The 26,483-nt window shown below is 39.5% G+C and overlaps 1 protein-coding gene across 1 annotated transcript in view; it reads left to right on the plus strand.

The window, feature by feature from the left end:
- The window catches only part of ANGPTL5 (angiopoietin like 5), a 34,509-nt gene that overhangs the window by 3,088 nt on the left and 4,938 nt on the right, over positions 1–26,483 (plus strand). Inside the window, exons 2-8 of the mRNA XM_050942046.1 lie at positions 13,544–13,666; positions 14,340–14,575; positions 16,513–16,660; positions 17,444–17,547; positions 17,982–18,075; positions 19,261–19,361; positions 22,372–22,492. Coding sequence (XP_050798003.1) covers positions 14,477–14,575; positions 16,513–16,660; positions 17,444–17,547; positions 17,982–18,075; positions 19,261–19,361; positions 22,372–22,492 — 667 coding nt within the window. The 5' untranslated portion in view covers positions 13,544–13,666; positions 14,340–14,476. The remainder of the gene's footprint in view (positions 1–13,543; positions 13,667–14,339; positions 14,576–16,512; positions 16,661–17,443; positions 17,548–17,981; positions 18,076–19,260; positions 19,362–22,371; positions 22,493–26,483) is intronic.

Here is a 26,483-nt window from a genome sequence, read left to right on the forward strand (position 1 = left end):
TTATTGGCTCAGAATGATGATATGGAGAACAATACTCATTGCTGCACTTTGCTCCCTTTTGGAGGCATTTGGGAGGATTTTGTTCTCCTTTCATTCCCTCCACACAGTACAGCACTTGGCATATAGACACTGTTCATCAGCACGCAGGACAGCCAAGCTAGTGATGTGGCAGCACAGGGTGTTAACGTGCTTAACTGGGAATGTTTACATGCTTTTAGAAAAATATGAATTTTTTCTCTAAAAAGTAAATAGCATTACGTGGGTTTCTATGTTTGTTGTCTCAACTATTTCCATATTGTTCTTGATTTATGGTAAAAGGATGTCATTTTCTACCTGTCCCCCAGCCCTACAAACTCAGGCTGGATTCTTTGCTGTCTCTTTACTGAAAATAAAGATTTTGCAGATCAAAACATGCTTTAGTGAGCCTATTGCCTTCAGTGAGTTTGCACAGATGTAACTGATTGCCTTAGTAAATAATTTTGTTTGTCGATGATGCAGAACATAAAATAGAATTCAGCTCACTTTCTGCTAGCTGTACTGACTTTGCAACGCTAAAATGAATAGACAGCAATGAACAATTATATTTGTAATTACAATATACAGTTATAACACATAATACAAAAAGGGAGCAGCTGTGTGGAATAAAAATGTACTGTTTGTTCCATTATTTTCAGAGAAGAACTTCACTTTAAGCAATAAGACAGAACAGGGTGTGTAATACTGGGATATTGCCACACCTTGGATGAGATGTTTGCACAAGGCCAAATGCCCTGGTGATTTCCTGGCAAGGCACTTCTTGGCAGCTATGTTTGTTTTTAAACCACTTCTTCTCTTTCATAATGTGCAGCTGTTCTGTGGCTGTGCTGATGAGAATAAAAATAATACTTTGCATTTGAGTTCTTTTTTCAAAACTGTTTTACAAGGCTCACCATACTTTCTGAGGTAGGCATTATTATCACCATTTTACAAGTGGGAAAACTGAAGCTCAAAAGGCTGAGACTTGCTTAAAAGTGCCCGGCGTATAAATGTCAAAGCTGAGACGAGACTCCAAGAATCCTGGCTCTCAAGCTAGCTAAACACTAGCGCAATAGTCACTATGTATGCTTTTCACCAGTACAAATTAGGTATAAAGCATTAACAAAACAGAATAGTAATATTTCACACCCACTTTTAAATTTAAAATATTGTCACATTTCAGGGCAACTGTACCTGTATTTCACCTCATTGTTCCAGCAAGGGTATCCACTCTCAGGCTTCCAGCTCCCCAGCCGCTGCTTTTCTGGGAGGAGTCCCATATCTCTGTCCCTTCTGAATGGAGTATTGCCAAGCTGCACAGTTCCCTACCTTTACTGGGTCATGTCCAACACAGCGGGTTTACCAAGGACATCTGCTTGCTTTCTCATCAGAGACAGTTATCAGGTGTAATTGCTACAGTTATAAGGCACCACACAGTTCTTTCTATGAAAGTCTATTTTATTCTTCAGGTAAAAGCATTACAGAGAAAACATAGTAAAAACAATTAAAGATCCTACTTGCATGCTAATAAGCTCACCAGAGTTCAACTTAACATGGATTCTGGCAGATGCAGTCCTTCAACCCTCCATCCAAGGGGATTCTTTGCAGTTACCAGTTCCTCAGAGCTTCCGCCCAAAACAAGCACACAGTCTTATGAGGCCTCAGTAGGCCCAGTCTTTCCATCCCTATCATAAAGATTGGGACCCTCTGTGGACCAGGAATCCTGTCCATTTGATTTATGAGGAAGAAGGCCATGAGCCAGTTTAAAACCAGACTATTTGTCCAAAAAACATTTCTTTGCTTGTTGGTCCCTGGAGAATCCAGTTTGAACTAGTGTATATGAACCTTAAACATCTCCATCTCTGGAGATATTTAAGAGTAGATTAGATAAATGTCTATCTGGGATGGTCTAGACAGTATTTTGTTCCTGCCATGAGGACAGGGAACTGGACTCGGTGACCTCTTGAGGTCCCTTCTAGTCCTAGAATCTATGAATCTATGAATAAACCTTTCCAGGGACATGGCTTCAAGGGCTGATAACGGTGGAAGTACATTAGCACCTCCCTCCCTACTAGAGAACATATACAATTGCATTTTTAATACAATATACCCCAAAAGGTATTAATCTTAATTCAATAAAGTTTAATGTAATTCAGTAAAATGTATCTTAATTCCTTAAGGTTTGTCCAGGATACTACAGGATATTGTCAATCTGTCACATATTTTGTGAAGTCCTGTCCCTTTAAATGTTTGAGTAGTGCCCCCCTACACAGTACAAAGCCTCATTTTTGTGGTATATTCAGTTTTGCAGACAGAACAATAAAGTGAGCAAAGCAGACATCTGTGTTTCTATCAGCTCCCCCTGTGTCTGTGTCTATCTCTTTCTCTGCTGGGTCCAAATGTATCATTTAGCGACACAGGATTTCTATCCCACAAGTGTCCACTGCTGTCTCTGCCTGAAGAACAAGAAAAAGTAAGAAAATAATACAATATAAAAAGGATGACATTTCACCTAGAGGAACAAGATAACAAATTGCTGCTTTTTGCGCTTGGGACAGCATAAGCCAGATAGCTAGAGAGGGGAAGTGGACAAATAAAGATAGAACAAAGGATAAGGGTACTGCAATTACTACCAGAGCAATTCAAACAGGAAACAGTGAAGGGAAAGTAAGCAGACATATTGATTGACCACATGTAAGCAGGCAGAGAGAGAAACAGCTTAGCCTGCACTGAGGATCTACAGTTAGCAGAGGGAGTCCAAGTAGAGCCCAAGGAAGAATTCTGACATCTGCAGTGTTGGCACACAGCCAGAAAAGGAAAATTGAGTACAGACAGTGCATTAACAACAATGAAAGTTTCCTGTGGCACAAAAGACATCCAGAGGAAATCCAATAGGAGAGCAGAGAAAATGGCAACTTTTCTAGGGACTGTTGGTGAATTCAGCCACAGCTGCAAATCATGGGTGGTGTACCTTGAATATTCTGAGTAATTTTTAACCTTCAACTCCATTCCAGATAGACAAAGAGTTTCAAGTTTGCTGACAATGATGGGACTGAAAGCATATGGACTGTTGTGTGACCTATTGGCTACTATGCATGGAACTGTCACATATGCTGAAGCTACTGCAACAATGCAGGAACATTTTTCTCCTACCCCACTGATTATAGTGGAACTATATCAGTTTAATTGGCAACATCAGGGAAGTGGAGGTCGATAGTGCAGTTTGTTGCTGCTCTAAGGAAGTTGTCAGAGCATTGTCAGTTTGGACAAACATTAAGTGATGTCCTGTGTAACCAGTTAGTCTTTGAATTATGCAATGATCAGCTCCAGAAGGTTACTGATTGTATTAGTGCTTACATTCAAGAAGGCCGTTGAAGTAGCAGTTGCAATGGAAACTGCAGAGAAGGATTCTATGGAAATTAGTGTGAACTGAGATGTTCACCTCCTGCATCAGCGTGACAGAGGACCATAAGAATGTAAAGAATTTCCATGTGGCTGTTGTGCACAACCTACACACACTGAGAAGGATTGCTGGGAATACGAGGCTACTTGCACAAAATGCCAGAAGAAAGGACACACTGCCATGACCTGTCGTACAGTTCAATGACCAGCAGCACAGAGTAACCATATCCAAGAAGACACCTATGAAGCCTGAATCTAAGAAAGGACAGAAATCAGGAATTCATAAGTTGAAAAAAGACAATAGCTTTAGTGACACTGACCAAGCCCTAGCACTATACATGTTATTAGAAGTTAGAGTCAGAAATGGCTTTGGGTCACACCTTTGTTCAAAAAATTTCCTACAAGAATAGAGCTTGATACTGGAGCTGCCATTTCATTGATTTCTGCCTGTACCTATCATCATTCTTTGTCACAATCGTCTCTGGAAGAAACCTCCACAGTTTTGAAGACTTATACCAGAGAAAATTTAGGATACCCCAAAAAGGATACCCCAGGTGAAAGTTAAACTAGATGGACAATCTGTTGTTTTACCCTTGAATGTGACTGAAGAAAAATATCCACCATTATTTGGCAGATCTTGGGTTGAGGAGCACAAAGAGAATTGGACTGAGATCAAGGTGATCACAAAAGCATCTCGAAATCTTCAAGAAATACTGGACAGACTGAAGTTTTTGAAAAAGAGCTTGAACAGATGAGCAATGTGTCAGTGAAGCTCAGTGTTCAGTCTGACAGCCAGCCAAAATATTGCAAGTCCATAGTTATGCCTTATACTCTGAGGCCTCTGGTAGAAGCTGATTTGCTCCATTTAGTAAACACTGTCATCCTGTCACTGGCTTCACACAGTGCGTGGGCTACGCCCATGTACCAGTGATCGAGAATGATGGCTCCGTTTAAATTTGTGGAGATTTCAAATTAACACTTAATGCAGTTTTATCTGCAGACCAGTATCTACAACCTAGTATGAAAGATTAGTTTGCTACTCTTAGTAGAGGACAATGTTTCAGTAAGTTCGATTTGCTCAAATGGAGCGTGATTCGGCATCTTGCAGATATCTCACAATCAGTACAGAAAAAGGCTAATTTTGTTACAACAGGTTGACTTTAGGTATCACATCAATACCTGCCCTGTTCCAGAAAGCCAGGGATGAGATCCTGAAGGGACTGAATGGAGTTCAGTGCTATTTGAATGACATTCTGGTTACAGGAAAGGATCAAGGGGATCATGTTTGAGAAGGAGAAGGCAGCTCTTGAAGTGCCAACTTCAGAAAATGTGTCACAATTACATTCATTCTTAGGATTGCTTCATTACTATAGCAAATTTCTGCCTAATCTAGGGACAGTATTGTCATCGTTACATAAACTCTTACAAGCAAAGAAAAAAATGGAAATGGACTAAATAATGTGAGTGTGCATTTAGAGAAGCAAAGAAACTGCTGATATCAGCCAATGTTTTTATGCACTTTGGTGCTTCACTACCATTACAATTGGCTTGTGATGCTTCATCATACGGAGTGGGTGAAGTTCTTTCCCATAGTTTTCCTAATGGCATGGAGAAACCAATGGGAGAAATTTTGGTACCAGATCCAGTTAATTCTGTACCAGATCCAGTTGATTCCTGTTGTTCAGGACACTTCAGTACCACAGTCACCATGTTATCCCAAGAGAGTTGAAAAACCAGTCGTTCACCTGAATTTATAAATTGTTTAGTTAGTGAGTTGCTATTTCAAGTAGAATACTCCCTTGCAGTTTAAGAATCTGTGATAGTCCACCTGCAACTTTTAGTTAGGCGACATAGTGTTTCATGTTAGCTATGTAAATGATAATGTATATGTGTTTAGAAAGCTTTTAAAAGTAGGATGAAGACATGTGATGTCCTGTCTCTTTAAATCTTTGAGCATCCCCCCCTCCCCAGTGCAAAGTCTCACTTTTATGTTCCTTTCAGTTTTGCAGTCAGAAAAATAAAGTGAGCATGGTAGACAGCTGTATTTCTATCAGCTCCCTCTGTGCCTAGGTCTAGGTCCCTCTCTGCTGGGTCCAAATATAACATTTGTGACTAAATAAAGTGTAATACTGAATAGTCCCTGCTTACTTGTTGCTTCTGTGAGGTATCTCCACTTATGATTTGACCCACAGTCCACTTCTTTAATCCATATATTTATTCTTGTTTGATAAAGTTCACTATGTCAGAAAAGCTTTATTAGCCCTTAATCAACATCTTTCATCGGAACAGAATTGTTAATAGGGCTGTAGAACAGTCTGGCTCGAACCCTAAACCTATCTGAAATCTGGGAAAATTCAAGTTTTAATCCTATCCATAAAAAAATCAGCCTAGATCTGTGAATAGTCACAGACCTGAACTGACAAAATTTGCACATCTCAAGCCTCCTGGCAAACAGCTGTCCCAGCCTGCAAGACCCCTAGCTTTACCTTTGTCAAAGTTCCTTCCCCACTCTGAACTTTAGGGTACAGATGTGGGGACCTGCATGGACACTTCTAAGCTTAATTACTAGCTTAGATCTGGTATCACTGCCAGCATCTAGAATTTTCAGTGTCTGGATCACTCTCTGTCCCCCCAAAACCTTCCCCTCCCTGGATAGCCTTGAGGGACTTCACCAATTCCCTGATGAATACAGATCCAAACCCCTTGGATCTTAAAACAAGGAGAAATTAACCATCCCCCCTCCTTTCCCCCCCACCAATCCCTGGTCAGTCCAGATCCAATCCCCTTGGATCTAAAAACAAGGAAAAATCAATCAGGTATTAAGAAAAAAGGCTTTTAATTAAAGAAAAGAAAGATAAAAGAAAACCCTCTGGGAGAGATTAGCATACCAGCTATTCTCACAGAGAACAGATTTCAAACACAGAGGATGTTCTCCTGGGCGCAAATTTAGTTATACAAAAAACAAAAAAAAATAATACCCAAATACCCAATTTGATTCTACCTCTAATTGCATAAGACAGGTTACGAAGAAATAAACATAAACCTATTTATTCCTTTCTAAAACTTACTACTCTGATAAGAGGCTGGTTCCTGGATCTTTTCACTCCGGCTGAAACTGAAACTCTAAACAAAGGAAAAACTTCCCTCCTTCCTTTTGAAACATTTTGTTTCCCCATTGGTCCCTCTGTTCAGGTGTTAGCTAGGCTAGGTGACCTTTTTAACCCTTTACAGGTAAAAGAGGCATTAACCCTTAACCATCTGTTTAAGACACGCCCCCCAAATCTCAGACAGTGTGGAACCACACTGGTGGTGTTTTCTTCCTAGAACTTTAGAATAAACAGATTAATAAAACACATGCACCTTTACATATACTACTAATTATGTAAAACTACAAGATTTTTCACATTCCAAGAACAATTTAACCAGTTAACTCTGGGAAACTTTCACGGGAGAGTGCATCAGCTACTTTGTTAGAAGCTCCTGAAATGTGTTGAATTTCAAAATCAAAATCTTGGAGAGCTAAACTCTATCAAAGAAGTTTTTTGTTGTTTCCTTTGGCAGTATGAAGACACTTTAGAGCAGCATGGTCGGTTTGTAGCTGGAAATGCCGTCCCCAAAAGTATGGGCATAGCTTTTCCAGGGCATACACAATGGCGTAGCATTCTTTTTCACTGATTGACCAGTGGCTTTCCCTCTCAGACATTCGCTCCAACTGCTAGTAGTTTTTTTCTTTTCTGCCACTTCCACTCATTTGGCTCCAATCTCCCCCGCCTCAGTTACAGTTTTGGGCTTCCCATCTAGGATGTACCTTTCTATTTCCTCAGGAACACCCTCTAAGAACTGCTCCATTTGCATTAGGAATGACAGCTCTTCCAGAGAGTTAGCACTTGCTCCTGATATCCAGGCATCCCAATTCTTTCCAATGTGGTAGGCGTGTCGGGTAAATGACACATCTGGTTTCCACCTTAGGGCTCTGAACCCGCCGACGGGCATGCTCAGGTGTTAGCCCCATTCTGATTCTGGCCTTGGTTTGAAAAAGTTTATAATCGTTCATGTGTTCCTTAGGCATTTCAGCCGCCACCTCTGCTAAGGGTCCACTGAGCTGTGGCCTCAGCTCTGTAGGGATGCTGTACCCTTGGCAGGCCCTTTTGAAATTTTCTAAGAAGGCCTCAGTATCATCACCTGCCTTGTAGGTGGGGAATTTTCTGGAATGGGAAACAGTACCTGGAGAAGGGTTGTTAGGGTTGGCTGGTAACTCCTGCTTAGCCCTTGCTAATTCCAGGTTTTGCTTGTGGGCCTCCCTCTGGATCTCCATCTCTTTTTCTTTTGCCTCCATAGCTCTTTTGTGGGCAGCTTCTTCTCTGGCCATCTGTCTGTCATGTTCCTTTTGGCGCTCCTCAGCCTGGAGTTTGGCCAATTCTAGTTGTTGCTGTATGTTTTTTTTCTCCTTGCCTGACATTTTCCCCTGCTCTGCATGAGCTATCTTGGTTTGCGAGGCAAAAAAAAAACAAACAAAAAAACCCCCACAGCTTTTAACTGGACTTCCCAGAATGAGAAGAAACCAGAAAAACTGGTTTGTAACTTGTCTTTTGCAAACTGTTAATTACTCTCCAGCTAAGCCCAGATGGAAATCCTTTCTAACAAAGCCTTGTTAGAAAAACCTTTATCTGTTTGCCTTCAGGGTATCTCTCCTTCACTGCTTCCCCAGCATCTCAAAGGAGGAAAAAAAAATCTCTCTTTTGGTTCCTAAAAAATCCCTCACTGCTGCTCACTGTGTCAAGGTTCCTTCCCCACTCTGAACTTTAGGGTACAGATGTGGGGACCTGCATGGACACTTCTAAACTTAATTACTAGCTTAGATCTGGTATCGCTGCCAGCATCCAGAATTTTCAGTGTCTGGATCACTACCTGTCCCCCGAAACCTTCCCCTCCCTGGGTAGCCTTGAGGAACTTCACCAATTCCCTGATGAATACAGATCCAAACCCCTTGGATCTTAAAACAAGGAGAAATTAACCATCCCCCCTCCTTTCCCCCCCACCAATCCCTGGTGAGTCCAGATCCAATCCCCTTGGATCTAAAAACAAGGAAAAATCAATCAGGTATTAAGAAAAAAGGCTTTTAATTAAAGAAAAGAAAGGTAAAAGAAAACCCTCTGGGAGAGATTAGCATACCAGCTATTCTCACAGAGAACAGATTTCAAACACAGAGGATGTTCTCCTGGGTGCAAATTTAGTTATACAAAAAACAAACAAAAAAACCCCACCCAAATACCCAATTTGATTCTACCTCTAATTGCATAAGACAGGTTACGAAGAAATAAACATAAACCTATTTATTTCTTTCTAAAACTTACTACTCTGATAAAAGGCTGGTTCCTGGATCTTTTCACTCCGGCTGAAACTGAAACTCTAAACAAAGGAAAAACTTCCCTCCTTCCTTTTGAAACATCCTGTCCCCCCATTGGTCCCTCTGTTCAGGTGTTAGCTAGGCTAGGTGAACTTTTTAACCCTTTACAGGTAAAAGAGGCATTAACCTTTAACCATCTGTTTATGACAACCTTATATACCTTCTGGGGCTTGCAGGAGAGAGCAATGGTGGGGATTTACATGTCTTCTGGACCTCCTCTTCCTATTTCCTAATGGCTTGGATGGCCCCTTGTAGAGAGTCTTCAAGGTCTTCCACAGGTGGCTTCTTCCACATTGTTTAGTTTTGGTGGGGGTGGAGGGGAACGAGGACTCTCTCCAAATCCATATAGTTCTTGAGGGATAGGAAGCAGCCTAATCCCAGCCCTCCACAAAACAGAAGGAATAGGGAAGTGCTCCCAATCTTCCTTCAGTAGCTAATATACTAAGTCATGGGAAGGTACAGTCCCCATAAACTTTAGTGTGATTGCTAGGGCCTCAACCTTCAAGTGAACTGGCAGGATTTGTTTTAATATCCAACCCTATGAAAGGAGCTACATTATCCAGTTTGTGTAACCCACATGAATCAAACCCAGCAGGGCTTATTTACTTATAATTATTGAAAATCAATTGTTTATTTAATAAAGTATTTGTTTTATTGTTTTATTAAATCTAATTATCTATAATTGCAATGAGGCTGGTGGCAATCACCATTACTGAGTTTGCCTAACATTTCCAGTTACAACCCTCTATTTTCAATTGCTTACAACTTTTCTAAACTTAAACCATTCAGGCTAAAAATGTCCATGCTTGGTCTCTGTCTCAGGTTTATTTATTTTTATGTTTTGGCAAAAATGGTTCACTCTTTTTTTAGTGTGAGGTTAAGGGAAAGTAGATTGTTAATTTTTTTTTAAGGAAAAACTAGAGTGCCTCAGGTATTTTCATCAGGAACCTAACATTTGTCCTAGGATCCTAGAGGACCTTTTCCTGTATCTATGAAAATCCATTCTGATTGGGCCAGATTATAACAGCTACATTAAATCACATTTGCACACATGCACTGGAGCTTGTTGGAGGCTGGATGTCAAAATCGCCGAACACTGCATCTGCACTGAGCATGCTCTCCAGTACTCTGAATCAGCCACAGAGACTAGCCCCAAACCCCTGTTTGGGACACGACAAAATGGATTGTCTTTTAATTCTGGCATTTCCTAACTACTGAATCCTTTACTTTGCAACTTCATTTCATAGATAGATTCCAAGGCCAGAAGAGACCACTGTGATCATCTAGTCTAGGGATCAGCAACCTTCGGCCCACGGCCCACCAGGGTAAGCACCCTGGCAGGCTGGCAGGGCTGGCTCTAGACACCAGCATTCCAAGCATGTGCTTGGGGAGGCACTTTTGAAGGGGTGGCATTCCAGTCCTTTGGGGCAGCACTTCTGAAGAAGCGGCACTTTGGCCTTTTTTTTTTTTGCTTCAGCGGCGGCACACTCTTGTCTTTTTTGTTTTTGCTTGAGGTGGCAAAAAATTTGGAGCCAGCCCTGCAGGCTAGGCCAGTTTGTTTACCTGCCGCATCCGCAGGTTCGGCTGATTGCGGCTCCCAGTGGCCGTGGTTCGCCACTCCAGGCCAATGGGAGCTGTGGGAAGCAGTGCGGACCGAGGATGTGCTGGCCGCTGCTTCCTGCAGCCCCCATTGGCCTGGAGCGGTGAACCACAGCCAGTGGGAGCCACGATCGGCCGAACCTGTGGACTTGGCAGGTAAACAAACTGGTCCGGCCCGCCAGGGTGCTTACCTTGGTGAGCCCCTTGCCAGAGGTTGCCGATCCCTGATCTAGTCTGACCTCATGTATAACATAGACCGCAGAACTTCCCCAAGATAATTCCTAGAGCATATCTCTTAGAAAATCATCTGATCTTTATTTAAAATTGCCACCGATATCCATCACGACCCTGGTAAACTGTTCCAATGGTTAATTACCCTCAGTATTAAGAATACATGCCTTATGTCCATTCTGACCTTAACTAACTTCAACTTCCAGCTACTTCCACCATTTTAATGATGTATTAATTAACTTCAAATGTTGTATGTAACATGTTATATACATCAGACATCATATATATATACACACACGCTTGTAATACATATTTTCCAATAAACATGTCTCCAATAATCCATTGGAACTTAGTCAACTCTCTTATTAAATATTTGAATTTAAGTTATGGGTCGGTACTTCAATACTTTTCTGTTCCAATGAAGTCAGTGGGAGTTTTGCCTGGTTGAGAGCAAAGATGAAGATTGTGGTTTTACAGCAAGCCTTGAGTAAGAGGTAGCTGTGCTGCTGCAGGAGCAGACCAGTCTGGTTCCCCATTTCTCTATGGGGAAATAAATCTGTTGCAGTCATTTACCTTGTGTATCTTACTTATCTCTATGCTCCAGCTCAGTGGTGGTGACTGGTGCTTGGAGTGGGGGTAGAGTAAAGACTCTGCCTACTTCCCCCCTACTTCCCACCCTCTGAAGAAGGAGTAAAATGCTATCTCCCTCCACACATTCTACTCTGGGCGAAATTCTGCACCAAAAAACTACAAATTCTGGGCACAATATTTTAAAAATCTGCATTTTTATTTTTTAAAATAATACTATACAATCATGCCAATTTCAATTATTTTGGTAATTTATTTCAAATACCTATCAGCAACTATGTTTGTAACAATACAGACATAAAAAAATTCCTCCTGGAGTAGAGAATTAAGGAAACCCCTATGACAACCCAGTTCCTATTTCTCTGCCCCCTCCCTCCAGAGCCCAGCAGCGGGGCCAGATATCCATACCCCCTCTCTCCAGAGCTCAGCTGGGGGGTGCTCCTCAGCCCAGACACCTGCACACATCCTCTACCCCTGAGCCTAGCTGTGGGGCACCCCCCAGCCCAGATACTCATGTCCCCTTCCCCTATCCCTCAGAGCCCAGCTGTGGGGTGCCCCCTAGTCCAGACACCCGCAGCTCCTCCCCCTGATTCCAGCTGCAGGCCTCCTGCCCAGACACTTGCACCCCATCCCCCACAGAGATCCAGAGGGAGAAACAGCCTGATTCTGGGTCCCGAGCTTGTGTGGATATTCCTGCATGCCACCTCCTTCCTTGAGGGCTTCCTTCCCATCCCCTGGCAGTGTGCTCTCCAGGTCCAGCAGACTCTAGTGACAGTCTGCAGCTCATTTCTGTGGAGGAAAAGGAAATTCTGCTCAAAACCCATTAATTTCTGTGCAAATTCTGCATGTGCAGTGGCACAGAAGTCCTCCACGAGTAACATTCTCTGTAGTTAGCTGATGCAGGGGAGTAAGATGCAGTCTTTCACTCCCTTACTTTCCTGTGTGGGCATGTTCTGTGGGGCACAATTTACCTCTGTAAACCATGAGCAAGTAAGTTATTGCTGGTCTGATTAGATATTATTGTATCCTACTGACACTGTTACAGGGATGCTCTGAAGCCCATTTGAACAAATTAGGGTCTGATTTTGTGAGATGTTGAGCATCCGCAGCTGCTATTGACTTGTGTCATAAACAGATAGCTAAGGGTTAATGTCTCTTTCACCTGGAAAGGAGTAACCTGAAACACCTGACCAGAGGACCAATCAGGAAACAAGACTTTTTCAAATCTGGGTGGAGGGAAGTTTTGGGTGTGAGTTCTTTGTCTTGTGTCTGACCCTCTCGGCTATGAGAGTGATTTTTCTATCTCCTGGCTTTCTAATCTTCTGTTTCCAAGTTGTAAGTACAAAGATAGTAAGACAATAAGGTTTATATTGTTTTCTTTTGTATTTACATGTGTGTAGTTGCTGGAATGTGTTAAATTGTATTCTTTTTGGATAAGGCTGTTTATTCATTTTTTTCTTTTAAGCAAATGACCCTGTATTTGTCAGCTTAATACAGAGAGACCATTTTTATGTCCTTTTCTTTCTTTTTATATAAAGCTTTCTTTTTAAGACCTGTTGGAGTTTTCTTTAGTGGGGACTCTAGGGAATTGAGTCTGCAGCTCACCAGGGAATTGGTCGGAGGAAGAAGTCAGGGGGAAAATCTCTTTGTTAGTTTTACTAAGCCTGACTTTGCATACCCTCTGGGTGAGGGGGGAAGAGAGATAAGCTCTCGGTACTTCTGTTTTCCAGGACTGGAAACAGGGAGGGTGGAGTCCCTCTGTTTAGATTCACGGAGCTTGCTTCTGTATATCTCTCCAGGAACCCAGGGAGGGAACACCTGGAGGGGAGGACGGGGAAGGGAAATGGTTTATTCCCCTTTGTTGTGAGACTCAAGGAATCTGAGTCTTGGGGTCCCCCAGGGAAGGTTTTGGGGAGACCACAGTGCGCCAGGCACTGTATAGATTCCTGGCTGGTGGCAGCTTTACCAGGTCCAAGCTGGTAACTAAGCTTGGAGGTTTTCATGCTAACACCCATATTTTGAACGCTAAGGTCCAGATCTGGGAAAAATGTTATGACAACTTGAGTGAGAGTTATAGGTTCTCCTGTCAGAATCAGGTCACATACAGTATATTTTCATGTTGAAAAAAAATCATTGGTACAAAATGGAATTTTTTAATAGCTATTTTCAAATCTTACTCCAGTCAGGGTTACTACAGCATATACCAATTTCTCACTAGCCATGATGTTCTCTTAATACAGTACTGCAGGCTGGAGATTTTCATGTATTGAACCATATCATACCAAATATCAATCCTCACAGGTACTTGGATCACAGAAAATAGTCAAGTGGATCTTTACTAAACTTTCAGAAACAGTTCAGCTTTGAGGTGAAATCAAGCATGAGGAATTTCAGGTCCAAATTGTACTGTTCGATGTAAAAGATGTAAGTACCTGAATATCGGTCTTATAATTAGGGATTAATGGTTTAGGTGCTTAGTTTTCCTGTTTTTCAGATTTTTAGGCACATCCACTGTGGGAAATTTTTTAGGGATAAAAATTGTTTTTCTTGAATTATTTAAAAAACTAGTCCATTCGAAGTCCCTTTAGTCCTAGAGATGTTCTATCATTGAGTTTGAGGGATCTTTAAAGTCTATTAGTCCCCTCTATAAACAATTTTCAATATAGCACAAATGGTAAGTTTTTATAAAAATGCCAATCTCAGATTTTTAGCTGCAGTGCATTTTTATCAGTTTCAATTTAAAACCAGAAAACCTACATACTGTATTCTGAAACTGCCTCCTTACCCATAGGTATAGCCCTGCTAGTACAAAAATATGGACAGTTTTTTTTCTAGGTTAAAGTGTTTCTAAAAAGATTTAGACACTAATTAATCATTTTTTCTTTCAACCAGTCCAGCCCACTAAATACAAATGAACATGTTTGAAGGGCAACATTTCCCAAGACCTATCACAATCTTTATACAGTGTAAATGTTAATACATTAGTTGTGTCATATGCCGGTCCTCAGCAGTAATTGCTTTCAGGGTCAAAACATTATATTAAGTGCAGTATATAAATCTTCTATTCTATGAATAAAATGTGTTTTGTTAAATCCAGGCATGAAAGGACTAATGGGCTGGCTGCTATTTGTGCTGTACACATTCCCAAATGCTTGACTCAGGACTTCATAATGAACAAGCCTTTCCACAGAAATTTGAAACCTGTTGAAGCGTTTGCATTTCTTCAAGTAAAAGATGATCCAGTTTAGTCCAACTTCATTGATCTGTCTAAATATCATTTTTTTCACTGGGGCTGAGACTGTGCTAGGCAATGTCAGACCCTGTTCTACTAAGGTAAGGTTTTCAATTACATTGATTTCATAAGATAATTAATGCAACTGAATAGAGGTTCTGAACAGTGAGTGATGCTTTTAAAATGTAGATTGTTTTACCTAGATGGACTATGATGTATAGAAAAGTTTCCTCTGAGAAAGGAAAAAAAAACTCTGTTAAAATTGCAGCAAGAAAATTAGTTCGTTAACAGTGGAACACAGAAGCTTTCTTCTTAACAAGTGTTATTTGAGTTTTGAATCTTTTAATTTTATATGTTCCAGAGTAACTCCATTTCTTCGGTAGAATTACACAGATATTTATAGCCATATAATTGAGATCAGAATCTGACCCTTTGTCTTTTAATAATTGTTTGCTTTTGTTTTTATATAAATACTGGTTAAAAATAATAGATTGACCCTGTGCAATTGAACAAGGATGTTGGTTAATACCAATAGCCTGGTTGGTAGCCAGGATGAAACCCTGCTCCGAAACTCTGTTTCAAGTGGTCTGGTTTTAACTGTTACATAAAATTTCTTGCTTGGTTTGTGATTATTTTCAACTGAGAGTGGAGTCTGCAGTCCAAGAAAGATACAAATTTATCTGCAGAGGAGACACAAGATACTCCTAGTAATTCAAGAGATTTTCTAAACCCTGTTGGTTCACAATCTTTTGTAATTTTTGCTTTCACTTTTAAAAATGAAAAACAGGTGCCAATGAAAAACTTATTCAGTATTATGCCACTGTTGTCCTAGTGCCAGAGGGAGGAATCTGGAGCAGGAGGGGAGGACCAAAAATGCTTTAGAAATATTCAGGAATAAATTTGGTTTTCCTTTTAAAATCATAATACTATAAGAATCATGCTTCAGTTTGCACAACACAATAGACAATCACTATACAGTGTTGTAACAAAACAATGACATTTTAAAAACATCAGTCTTTAGTGGGCAAAAAAAGAATCTGGAGAAAATGTTTGGAAAGTCAATTGCATTTTTTCCTTTCAGCAAGGGAGAAACTAGTTTTTGAGTTTTTACCTATATTGTTACAAGTAACACCCCTGGTTATCACAGCCCAAAGGGATCAGAGAAAACATTTTCAATTTGTTTACTTTGACAGAACTTTGTGAATAATAATTTTCCCCTGTTGATGGTGTGGGTTTCACACAGCAACAGGGGAGTGAAAAACATTTTAAAAGTGTGAACATGTTAATGTATAACCACAAAACCCTATGGGGGCAGTGCCTTGAAACTGTTTTTGACCCCCTTTGTTTAGAATTGGCTAGATTTCGAGTTGATAGTGTCCATTTAAACTTTCTCCTCAGGGAAATTAAAGATATCTTGCTGATGTGGTATTTGATTGTAAATATGAGCTGTCTATGTGGTTAGAGTTTATTGACTTCTTAGCTGGGTAGAGTTATGCATGTATCTATATGTCAGTATTTGCCAGGTTGGGGTCTACCTGATGAATTTGTACTATGTACTAGGCAGAGTGAGACTACAATTGTGAGTAAAAAGGGATAAACCTGAAGACCTGCTTCTTCACCACAACATAAATAATTTTGTTTAGTTGTGAGGCTTAACTGCTAACAAGGACTATTGGATGTGATAGTTGCTATATTGTGAGCAGTCCCATTCACTCTAATGGGATTGCTCATGGTAGCAAGCTCTAAGCCTAGCAGTGACTATTTGCGAGTTCAGGCCTTAGGTTTACAATGCCAGGAGGTGGAAGTAGCTCACCAGCCAGTTCTTAGGAGTCTTTTAAGATTGATCCAGAAGTAAATTAGCCATTTAAAAACAATCTTCTTGGGGGATTTCTGAGTAGGTAACACTCAACAGTACCTGGGCTCAAACCTCTATGGTCTTTTGAGTTACTAGCTGGCAATTATTGTCTTTAATTTTTTAAGACAAGGATAAAAAGGCAAATTCAAAACATAATCTGTCTTCCATTATTTGGTATAACAGGGTACACTCAAGGGCAGTGCTGTGGAAACACCACCCAAGACTGCAGAGAAAAATACACCAACAGCTATTTCAAAACAAACGGAACAATGCCTTGTGCCATGTGAAATTAAAGCTAAAATGTTACGAGGAGAAAAACATTACATGTGCCGTATGTATTCATTAAGAAAAGCCTTTGGGTCAGCAACAAACTCACTTATGCTCTATGCACCTATAGCAAACTATATTTACTTTGATTCTTCCCAGGCACATGGGCCAGCACTACACCTAGCTACTCAGTTTGGGCACCATGCAGAGGATTTACTGATGGGCATAAAAGGGCTGAGACAGTGGTTATCCTTTGTGCAGATACCCAGGTGGAAGAGGACTCCTTGTGCTCTCTCCCTGGCCTTGTCAAACCCCTCAAAGCCTGCTACAATCTGCCACAGAATATTCTAACAAGTTGCTTATCTTTTCTGTGTCTCTTTTAACATGCATTATTAATCTTCTGTCTGTCTTACATTTAGGTCTATTGGCATGTGAGCAAAGCGCAGAAGCATGAGTGTTGGTAGATGAGCAAAAGATTTGAAGCTGTGGTGACAGAAAACCTTAGATATCTATCTGTCTTTTTTATTTGTATTTCTAAGGTATCATTCAGATTGGTACCTACGAATGCTGTAAGAGGCTGAGATTCATCCTTGTGCAGAGAGCCTTTCTGAGGGGACAGATCTTCTGCAGAATCAGCACAGCTCCACTGAAGTCAATGGGGCTATGCCAATTCATGTCTCCTAAGGGCCTAGTCCAAAGTCTATGCAACCACTTAGTCTCACTTAAGCCCTCTAATATAAGACATCTTTGGTGTTCACTTAAACTTCATAAAATAAGCATGAAGTTTATGCAGCTTAAAATGGTTCTACAGTTTTAATATGATAGTAGGTGACAATCTCTTCTTTAGGAAATTTGCAGAACTCTCTTGTTGAATATGCAAGAAGTACAAAAAAGCTGGTAAGAAATATGATGGATGACCAACAGTCTTCTTTGGATTATCTTTCTAATCAGGTATTAATTTTTATTTATAACATTAAATTTATTTTCACTTAGGACACACATTTATAGTTATTGTGTTACTGTGGTAAATCTAAGTATTTATGGCATGTAAAACGCTGCCATTCTTCTTTGATAGTGTCTAACAACCATTGTGCACTCACTTTGCACAGATATAAGGCTCCAGCCCAAGTCCCATTGAAGTCCTTTGAAAATTTTCTCTTGACTTAAGTGGCAGTTGGATCAAGTCCTAAATGATTGCTCAAATACAAGGCAGTGGAAAATCAGGCACTCAGCATGGCCTATGGATATGTAAAGTGTGCATCACCATGCATCATAGAAATTAACTACAGGACATCTATATAAGGGAAGAAGGAAGTCATAAGACTTCAAATCTCAGTGCTCCAGTCTAAGTGTATTTAAACTCTTGTTTACTTCTGAATTTACAGGTGAGTGAACTTATGAACAGGGTCCTTCTTTTGAATGCAGAAGTTTTGAGAAAACATTTGGATCCACTTCCTTACAAAGCAGTTCAGTCTCATGGTAAGTATTTTTCTTATCTAACCTTTATATCTTTTCTCTTTATCTTTATAAGTGTCCTGGTAAGGAAATGAGAAAAGCAAAGTCAAGAAAATATGAGATTTACAGGGCTGGTGCAACCCATTACTTGACCTAGGCGGTCTCTTAGGGCGCTAACATTTGAGGGGCAGAGGCCTCCCTGATCGTCATCGGTATTTTGGGGTGGGACCTTCCGCCGCCTCTGTCGGGGGTGCCATTTTGTGGGGGGGACCTTCCGCCGCCTAGGGCGCCAAAAAACTGGCAACGCTCCTGGGGATTTATAATAGCTACTCAGAAGTGATTTGTACTGCATAAGCTTTGGAAAACTTATGAACTGTTCTAAAATCTTAATTTTGCAAAAGTACTTTGGATTCTTTTTAAAGAAAACTTATGCCAGATGGATGATATTTGTGGAAAATATCAGATTAGCTGTCACACAGGTGCTGAGTCCCTTCTGAATTGAGGATGCAGGGTTGTTCAGCACCTTGCAAAATCCTGCTTCCTTATTCACACTGGGTGAATTTCATGCCTGTGCATCTGATAAAACACAAGACCTGTGTTACACTTTAAGCCCTCCTTGTTCTGATGCTTCCAAGGAGAGGAATTTCACCTCTAAGCAGTCCCATTGGGTTCTATGCGGCCACTCACTTGAGTAAGTCAAGCAGAATTTGTCCTAATACTTTTAAGCAAAATATTTTTGATATATGGTATGATTTAAAGGATTCTTAAACTGTAAATCTAAATCTTTACAAGAGGGCGTCAGCAATCCCTTTACATAAAGGGATTTATCTTGCAGTCATTACTCAGGCAAAGCTTCCATTGACTCAATATGATCTTTGCCTGAGTAAGGTTTGCAGGATCAGATCCATGATGTGTAATCTTCTATGCAGTGCTAGTTATGGTTAGAAAGATCAACTGCACCTAATGCTTTTTTTATGTGTGGAAAGTTCCTTTTTCTCTATTCTCTGCCTATTTCTGACCTTACCACATTCCAGAGAATTCACATTTTCAAAATAAATCTGATTAAAGATAATTTTATAATTTACTTGACAACGAAATTTAATTTGAGATCATTCATACATTTACATTTAAATGCTTTCCTTTTGTTGCAACCTGTATTTGTTATTGCAATGTTTAACCTAAATTATATTGAATAATTTTGTTCTCTAGGGCTGGATTGCACTGATATTAAAGACACTATAGGTTCAGTTGCAAAAACCCCCAGCGGTCTGTACATAATCCATCCAGAAGGATCAAATTACCCTTATGAGGTAATAAAATTATCTCACATAGTGGACAGACTTTACTTAAAAATATGTTTAATAATTTTAAAGTATTTTTTCCTTGGATATTTCTCATTGTGTGAATAAGAATTTATATTAAGAGCCATCTAAGTGGCTCTGCCATAATTACAATTTTGAAATCTTTCCCAGTTCTTGCAGAGAAATATAATCTCAGATACAGAGCCATATTCTCTCATTTCAGATACAGTGAAACCACCTGGAAGAAAACTTACTATCTAAGATACTTTATATGGCCCCATCAGGATAATAGCCAAGTGCTTTATAACACCCCTTGTATGCAATGTTGTTGTAGCTGTGCCAGTCCCAGGATATTAGAGAGACAAGGTGGATGAGGTAATATCTTTTAATGAACCAACTTCTGTTGGTGAGAGAGAGACAAGCTTTTGAGTTGACACAGCACTCTCTTACCAACAGATGTTGGTCCAATAAAAGTTATTTCCTCACCCACTTTGTCACCCCCATAATGCACCTTTCGGTGGGGGAAGTGCAATTCTCCCTATTTTACAGGGGGGGAACTGAGGCACAGAGATGCTAAGTGACTTGCCTAAGGTTTCTCAGAAATCTATGGTAGAGCAGAACCTGATCTTGAACATTCTAGGCTAGTGCCACTAACCAATGAATCATCCTTCTCTATAAAAACTCCACATCATTCAGTGAGTGGAAAAGCCATTGCTTTTTTGCTCTCCTCTCATGAATGTGAATAAAAGGGCCATGGTAGGGTCATGGAGCATGACTAGACAATGGCACACACCTGCACAAAGACTAAGGAACTGAAAGAAATTCTGTCCCCACACCCAGAAATGTCTGGGTATTTTCTTGTAATCCTTATTCCCTCTATTAGTTTCTCAAAACTGACAGAGATACTCTCTTGCAACATGGACACTGGGTTCCTCACTGTGGCTGCATAATCTTTCCTTATCTAAGGGCAGGGTACAGGAGTAGAGAAAGAGTTAATGCTGCATTAAGCTATGTGGCCTTTTGCTAGAAAATATAGAGCCTCTTTCCTTGGGAGCATATAGGCTGCAATTTCCTAGCTGCACTGTCCTTTCCCCCCAGCAATTTGAATTTTAAAACCCTCATCAGTACCTTGAAGCCTATGTATAGTTGGATATGCCATGCAAACAGCTGTCACTTCCACCCAATTCACATGTTTCCACACTTTTGCTCTCCTCCGTGTCAGCTGGGGAGGTAGTGGGTGAGGAGGATAATGATCTTAGTTCTGATTCTGACCTCAAAGTCTGGGTAAAATTGGAACTATTCATACCTTCTCTAAAATCAGGTGTTTACTATAGGAGATCTAACTATTACCTTTCAGTGAGAAAAGAGATTGCTCAGTCCATTTGCTGTAACTTTTGGCTTCAAGTGGTTAAATTATGACCTTTTCAGAGCACAGTGCAAACACTTTTGAAATGAAAAAGTTCTTTTCACTTCAAAAGCATTTTTGACACTTTTCTACATTTTGTGCTTATGCCAATATCTGGAGACGTGGGAGACATCAAGTAAGTGAGGAGATTCCTTAAAATACTGACAGAGTAGAAGACAAAGGGAAAAATAGTCATAAATTAATTATAACCATGAAGGAACAATAAATAATGAGAACAAAACCTCCACTTACAGAAAGGTATCTCATTTCGTGTCTAATAGATGTCACACAGATCTGAATGCAGATCATGCTGACAGGATCTCCCTAAGAATGTCCAAAAGTGTGTGTGTGTTTTATTAAAGAATGATATTAAAGGGAAAATATTTTAATGTAAAACCACCAATGTGATAAGGCATAAAAAGAGCAAAAGACAAACACACGTGTTTATAATTAAAGCTTAAAACATAGTAGAACAAAAGTCTCAAGAAATTAAGACATAAACATGTAGACAAAATAACTCATAATTCATTTCTAAGGCACTCATAGTCAAGAGCTGTGGAAGGCTTGTAAAACATAACTAAATGAAAAAATTACAAAAAAGACAGTATGTCCCAGTAAAAAAAACAAAACAGCCAAAGCCAGCATAAAAGTATTAATTTCAGTAACCAACTGTCCAACGAAGTAAACAAAAAGCCCCTCAAACGAAAAGGAACTAAAATAAAAACAAAATAACTTTAGCCTTGTCACAGTTTCTGGGGTGACTGTACTTCGTTTCCCTCCTGTGGTCTGCTCTAGAAATGCCATTAAGCTCTCAGGCCATCACCTCTCTATGGGTAGAGAATTCAGCAAATCCAGCAAAGAACTTTAAGCATGTGAGTAGTCCCACTGCATTCAATGGGACTACACGCTTGCCTATGTTAAGCATGTACTTAAGTGCTTGATTGGATCAGGATCTATTTCATGCAGAGTTTTCCATACCACTAGGGTGAATTAGTGATATGTCTGAAAAGAAGCTCTTTCTTTATTTCCTATACCTAGTGAGTCCTTCACTTATGAGTCTGTGTTTCCCATGCATAATAAACAATATTGGAAAGGAAAAAAAAATCTCAGATAAGAAGTTGTTGTTTGGAAAACTAAATTAAGAGGAACAGTAGGAAGCAAAAGAGGAAAATGCACAAAATGGTGAAGTAGAAATGTAATACTGTATATTCTTGTACATATATGTAATTTTGAACATTATTAATACATACCCACAGCAAATGTTTCCAATTCAAATGGAGACAAATATAAACATAGTATAATGTTTATTGGTGTGTGTGTCTGTGTCTACACACATACTTCCCCCAACACATCTGATAATATATTTATTCATACATATATGTAAGGTGGTTCCACTAGTTCAGTAATTCTCCAATCAATTAACAGGCAATATAGAAATATCTTGTAACATTATTGGTTCCAGTCATTTATCTTAGAATACTTTTGCTGATACATTTTAAAGGGATGTTATTTTGGAAAATGTCCTGGTTTTTAAAAGTTATTTTCCATGTTGCAGCTGCATCAGTAAGTGGTTCATCAGAGGATATTCACTAGCCATTCACATTTCTGTTTTAGGTTTTGTGTGATATGGATTTTAAAGGAGGTGGATGGACTGTGATTCAGAAAAGAACCGACGGGATAATTGACTTCCAAAGAAATTGGTCAGAATACCTGGATGGATTTGGAGATCTTTCAGGTACTAATTGAATATGTTCAAGAGATAAATGTTCTAAATTTTCCAGATTCTAAGTATATTTTCTATTGTAAAAAAGGGCTTTGGACCCAATCATGATGTCCTAATGCTGGCGACACTCCTATGACAGGTCCCCCCGGGGTGCAACCTGGAACTGGGGTACCACTGAATGCTCTGTCTCACCAGCCTGGGTGCCCTCTCACACTGTGCTGCTGGGACAAGCTGCAGACTGTGCTGAGTCCTGCGCTCACACAAACTTTTACACAGTCAGGGACCCACGCAGCTGCAGTTACATGAAGGCTTCTTCCCAGCTCCACAGTCTAGGACCCCAGAGCTGTATTGTCTTGCCCTGTTCAAAAGCCGGACCAGTATACATTTATTACCCAGTTCGCCCCTCCCTCACTGTGGAGAGGAATGTGTACAAGCCTTTGTTAACTGAGCTGAGATTTTCCCCCAAGCACTTCACTCAAACCACACTGTTTTTAGGTAAAATATAAATAGATTTATTAAGTACAGAAGATAGATTTTAAGTGATAAGTGTACAGATCAAAGAAGATGACCTAGGAAATAAACAAAAACACAATCTAAATTATCTAAATTGGATAGGATTTGAATCAAGCAGTGTCTCACCCTGTTAGATAGTACAAACAGCCCACCAAGTTTCCTTACAGAGGCAGGCTTCCTTCTTTCCCTCCTGGGGCCCCCCTTCTCCAGTTCAGTCTTTGTTCCTGAGGTCTTTTCAGGTGCTGTGTTGTAAGAGGAGTGAAGCCAATTCATGATGTCACTTCTCCCTTTTATATATTCTTCCAACTTGCTGGAAAGATCGTTTGCTGTGACACATGTCAAATAGTCTCCCTTGGGTATGTGCTATCTCTGAGAGGTTTGTATTGTATGCCAGTAGCAGATTTAGAGTTAGTGGGGCCCTGTGCGCAGCTTCATTTCCCGCCCTCCCCCGAAACCCAGCCAAGAAAAAGAACATTCTCTCTTCTCTCCCCACCCCGTTTTTCATTCTTTTTTCCTTCATCTTCCGCCTATATTATAAGTAATAGGAAGTAAATGAAAATAAGTGAGGTACCTTGATTATTTTTTGTAGTCTAACTTTTTTTCCACAGACCACTTGGAAATTGCTGAGGGTCTCGGTGGACCACTTTATGATCTTTCCAAATATTGTTTGTACCGTTAGCTAACTATTGTAAAGTGCTTTGGGCAAGAGGGTTTTATAAAAAAAAAAAAACTTAATAACCTTTCCTCGTTCCACCTGAATGGAGTCCTTGGAGCACAGTTTGAGAACTTCTGGTCTATGTGAAATCTTGTATTTGCATTATGCTAATGTGAAAAATGGGTAAAAATAAAAAGTATAGATGATGCATGAATGGAAAAATAAAAGTTAACTTCCTCTGAAGAAATTTTCAATTTGAAAAAAAAATTCAGATAGCTTTTTTTCTACACTTTTTCTTTACAAAATTGTCAATTAAGTCATCGTAAGTAATATTTTGTAAAGACGCACTTTCAATTGTCAATATTGCCAAACTTGTCAAATGTTCCTACCTCATAATATTTTGCAAAAACTTGTTAACTCTTTTCAATACAGAAAAAGAATGTTCACTAGAAGAATTTGTGACTGGTATTTTTAAAAATATTTTCAGAATGGTTTCTATATTTGGAAAGGTTACCTGCAAACCATCATGTTCAAGTCTATACAAATCAACTGGTGATCTCGAAGCACAGACCTCATCATTTTCTATAAAATGAATTAAATGTTTCACTTCATCTTCAAAAAGATTTGTGTATATGTCCTCTGGGTAGAATTCACTTAATTTCTTACTGTAGTGGCTTTTAGCATTTTCATTCCTACTTCAAAAAACAGGCAAAATAAATCAACAATTTTCTTTAGAGATTCACCTCTACTCTCAATTGTACTATTATTGTGTTACAAATAACATTGACATCTCAACAATGATCTTTTCTTTCCCTTTTAAATTGATTTCATTGTCTCTAGTTTCATCGAAAAATAATTGCCTGGTTTTTTTACGCTTCTCGTCAGACATATCAGAGGAACCTATATTTTCTGTTAATGTTAGTGCCTCTGCTTCCACCGAGCTATAGTCATTTCGAACTTCCATGACAAAACTTTTAACTGAGGCTAACAATTGTGCAGCATTGGGTAAATTTGTATCAACCTTTTGCAGGAATTTTCTGACAGCATTCATTCTTTGAAGTAAACAATTCCACAAGAGAGTGAAAACAGCAATAACATACTTTTCAAACTATATTGCTAAGGATTTTGTTTCAGTTTCTTCACTCGTTTTTTCAGCATTTGATGTGATTATGTCTAATAAGGTTTTCTTTATATCATCATAGCTCATTTTCAAAGCCAAACCAGCATCTTCATGAGCAGACCACCTGGTGTCACAATTTCTTTTGACTGTCAAATGTTTTCCATTTGCCTGCTCCAAGCGTGATTGTAGCATACTCCACCGATGCGTGGAAACTGAAAAAAAAGGCATACACATTTTGAACAAAGTCAATAAAATGTGTAGCTCCCTCACAAGATTTGGCTGTAGCATTGCAGATTAAATTTAACAAATGGTTGGAAAATGGTATGAATAAAGCACAGGGGCTTGCATTGTTCAGTCTTGCCTATAGACCTGAATATTTTCCTGCCATATTTGTGGCACAACAGTTTTTCATGTCCAAACCCAAATTTGCAATGATTTCCAAAACGGTTGTCTCTAGACATTCAAAAGTGTGGGATTTTAGCAGGACAAAACAAAGAAATTACTCTACAATTTCACCACTGGTGGTCACATATCTTAAAATTAATATTAATTGGTCTACATGACTCACATCTGGTGTTGAATCGACTATTATGGAATTGTATTTGGCATCCTTTACTTTATCAGTGAATTGGTTTCTGAGCCGCTCTTCTATTATAGTGATGAATTCATGTTAGGTTTGATGTGTTAAAAAGTTGGATTTCCCTGAGCCACAAAACTGATAATTTTTCAAATATTCTTTGAGAAAATCATCAGATTCACTAAGATATTCATGGCAGGTTAAAAAATTACCTTTTTGATTTGACAATGATGACTCATCATGTCCTCTTAGAGAGAGTCCCAAAGAAGACAGCAGAGTGATCATGGCAACAACACGTCTCAGCACTTTCCTCCAGTAAGAATACTCCTTTTCAAACTCTGCTGATAAGACAGAATCAAGTCTTCCAGATAATTTACACCTTTGAATGAATTTACACATAGCATTAATATGAGCTTCGGGAGTTTCATGATCAGCAATATGTCTTGCAATGTTTCTCCAAGTAGAGTGCCCGTGCATGAATGTTTGCTTTCCTTTACTATGGTCAGGGAATAATCTGCCAACATAACAGTAGACTGCCTTAACGGTTTCAAAACAAAATAAAATAAAATCAACCAATTTCTCAGTTCTGTCATCCCATTTTTCTTCATCCTCAGAAAATGGGACTCATGAAGACCTTTAATTGCTTTCGACCTCCAACCTCATACTCTTTTCTCAAATTTTCTACATTATCTATATTTTTTGGTTTATTTTCTAAGAAATATTCTATCATATCCAGTGAAACAGATTTTGGCCATAATGAAATGTCTTCAGGGTAGGTTTCTTCCCTTACTTTGGCAAAATTACCAATATATTGTAGTTCCATTGTCACTTCAGAGTCCACTTGTTCAATTTTTGCAGTCGTCGTGGTATCCCCACAACTTGGCAAGTGATCATATAATTCAGATGTTTGCTCACCCATACTTTTTGATGAATGTCCACTATTCAATACTTGAAGCTTTTTAAAATATGATGATAAACGGTCGCTTAGTTTAGTCTTCTTGCGTTGCCTTCATTTTTTTGCGTTTTTTGACTGCCAGACTCATAGTGTCACTTCATTATTTCTAAAAAACTGACCTCAATTTTAGGCCGATTAAAAATGTCTGAAAGAGCCAGGGCATAGCCATGGGGGGCCTGGGTG

Source organism: Gopherus flavomarginatus, chromosome 1 (assembly GCF_025201925.1).
Source record: "Gopherus flavomarginatus isolate rGopFla2 chromosome 1, rGopFla2.mat.asm, whole genome shotgun sequence".
Lineage (NCBI taxonomy): Eukaryota > Metazoa > Chordata > Testudines > Testudinidae > Gopherus > Gopherus flavomarginatus.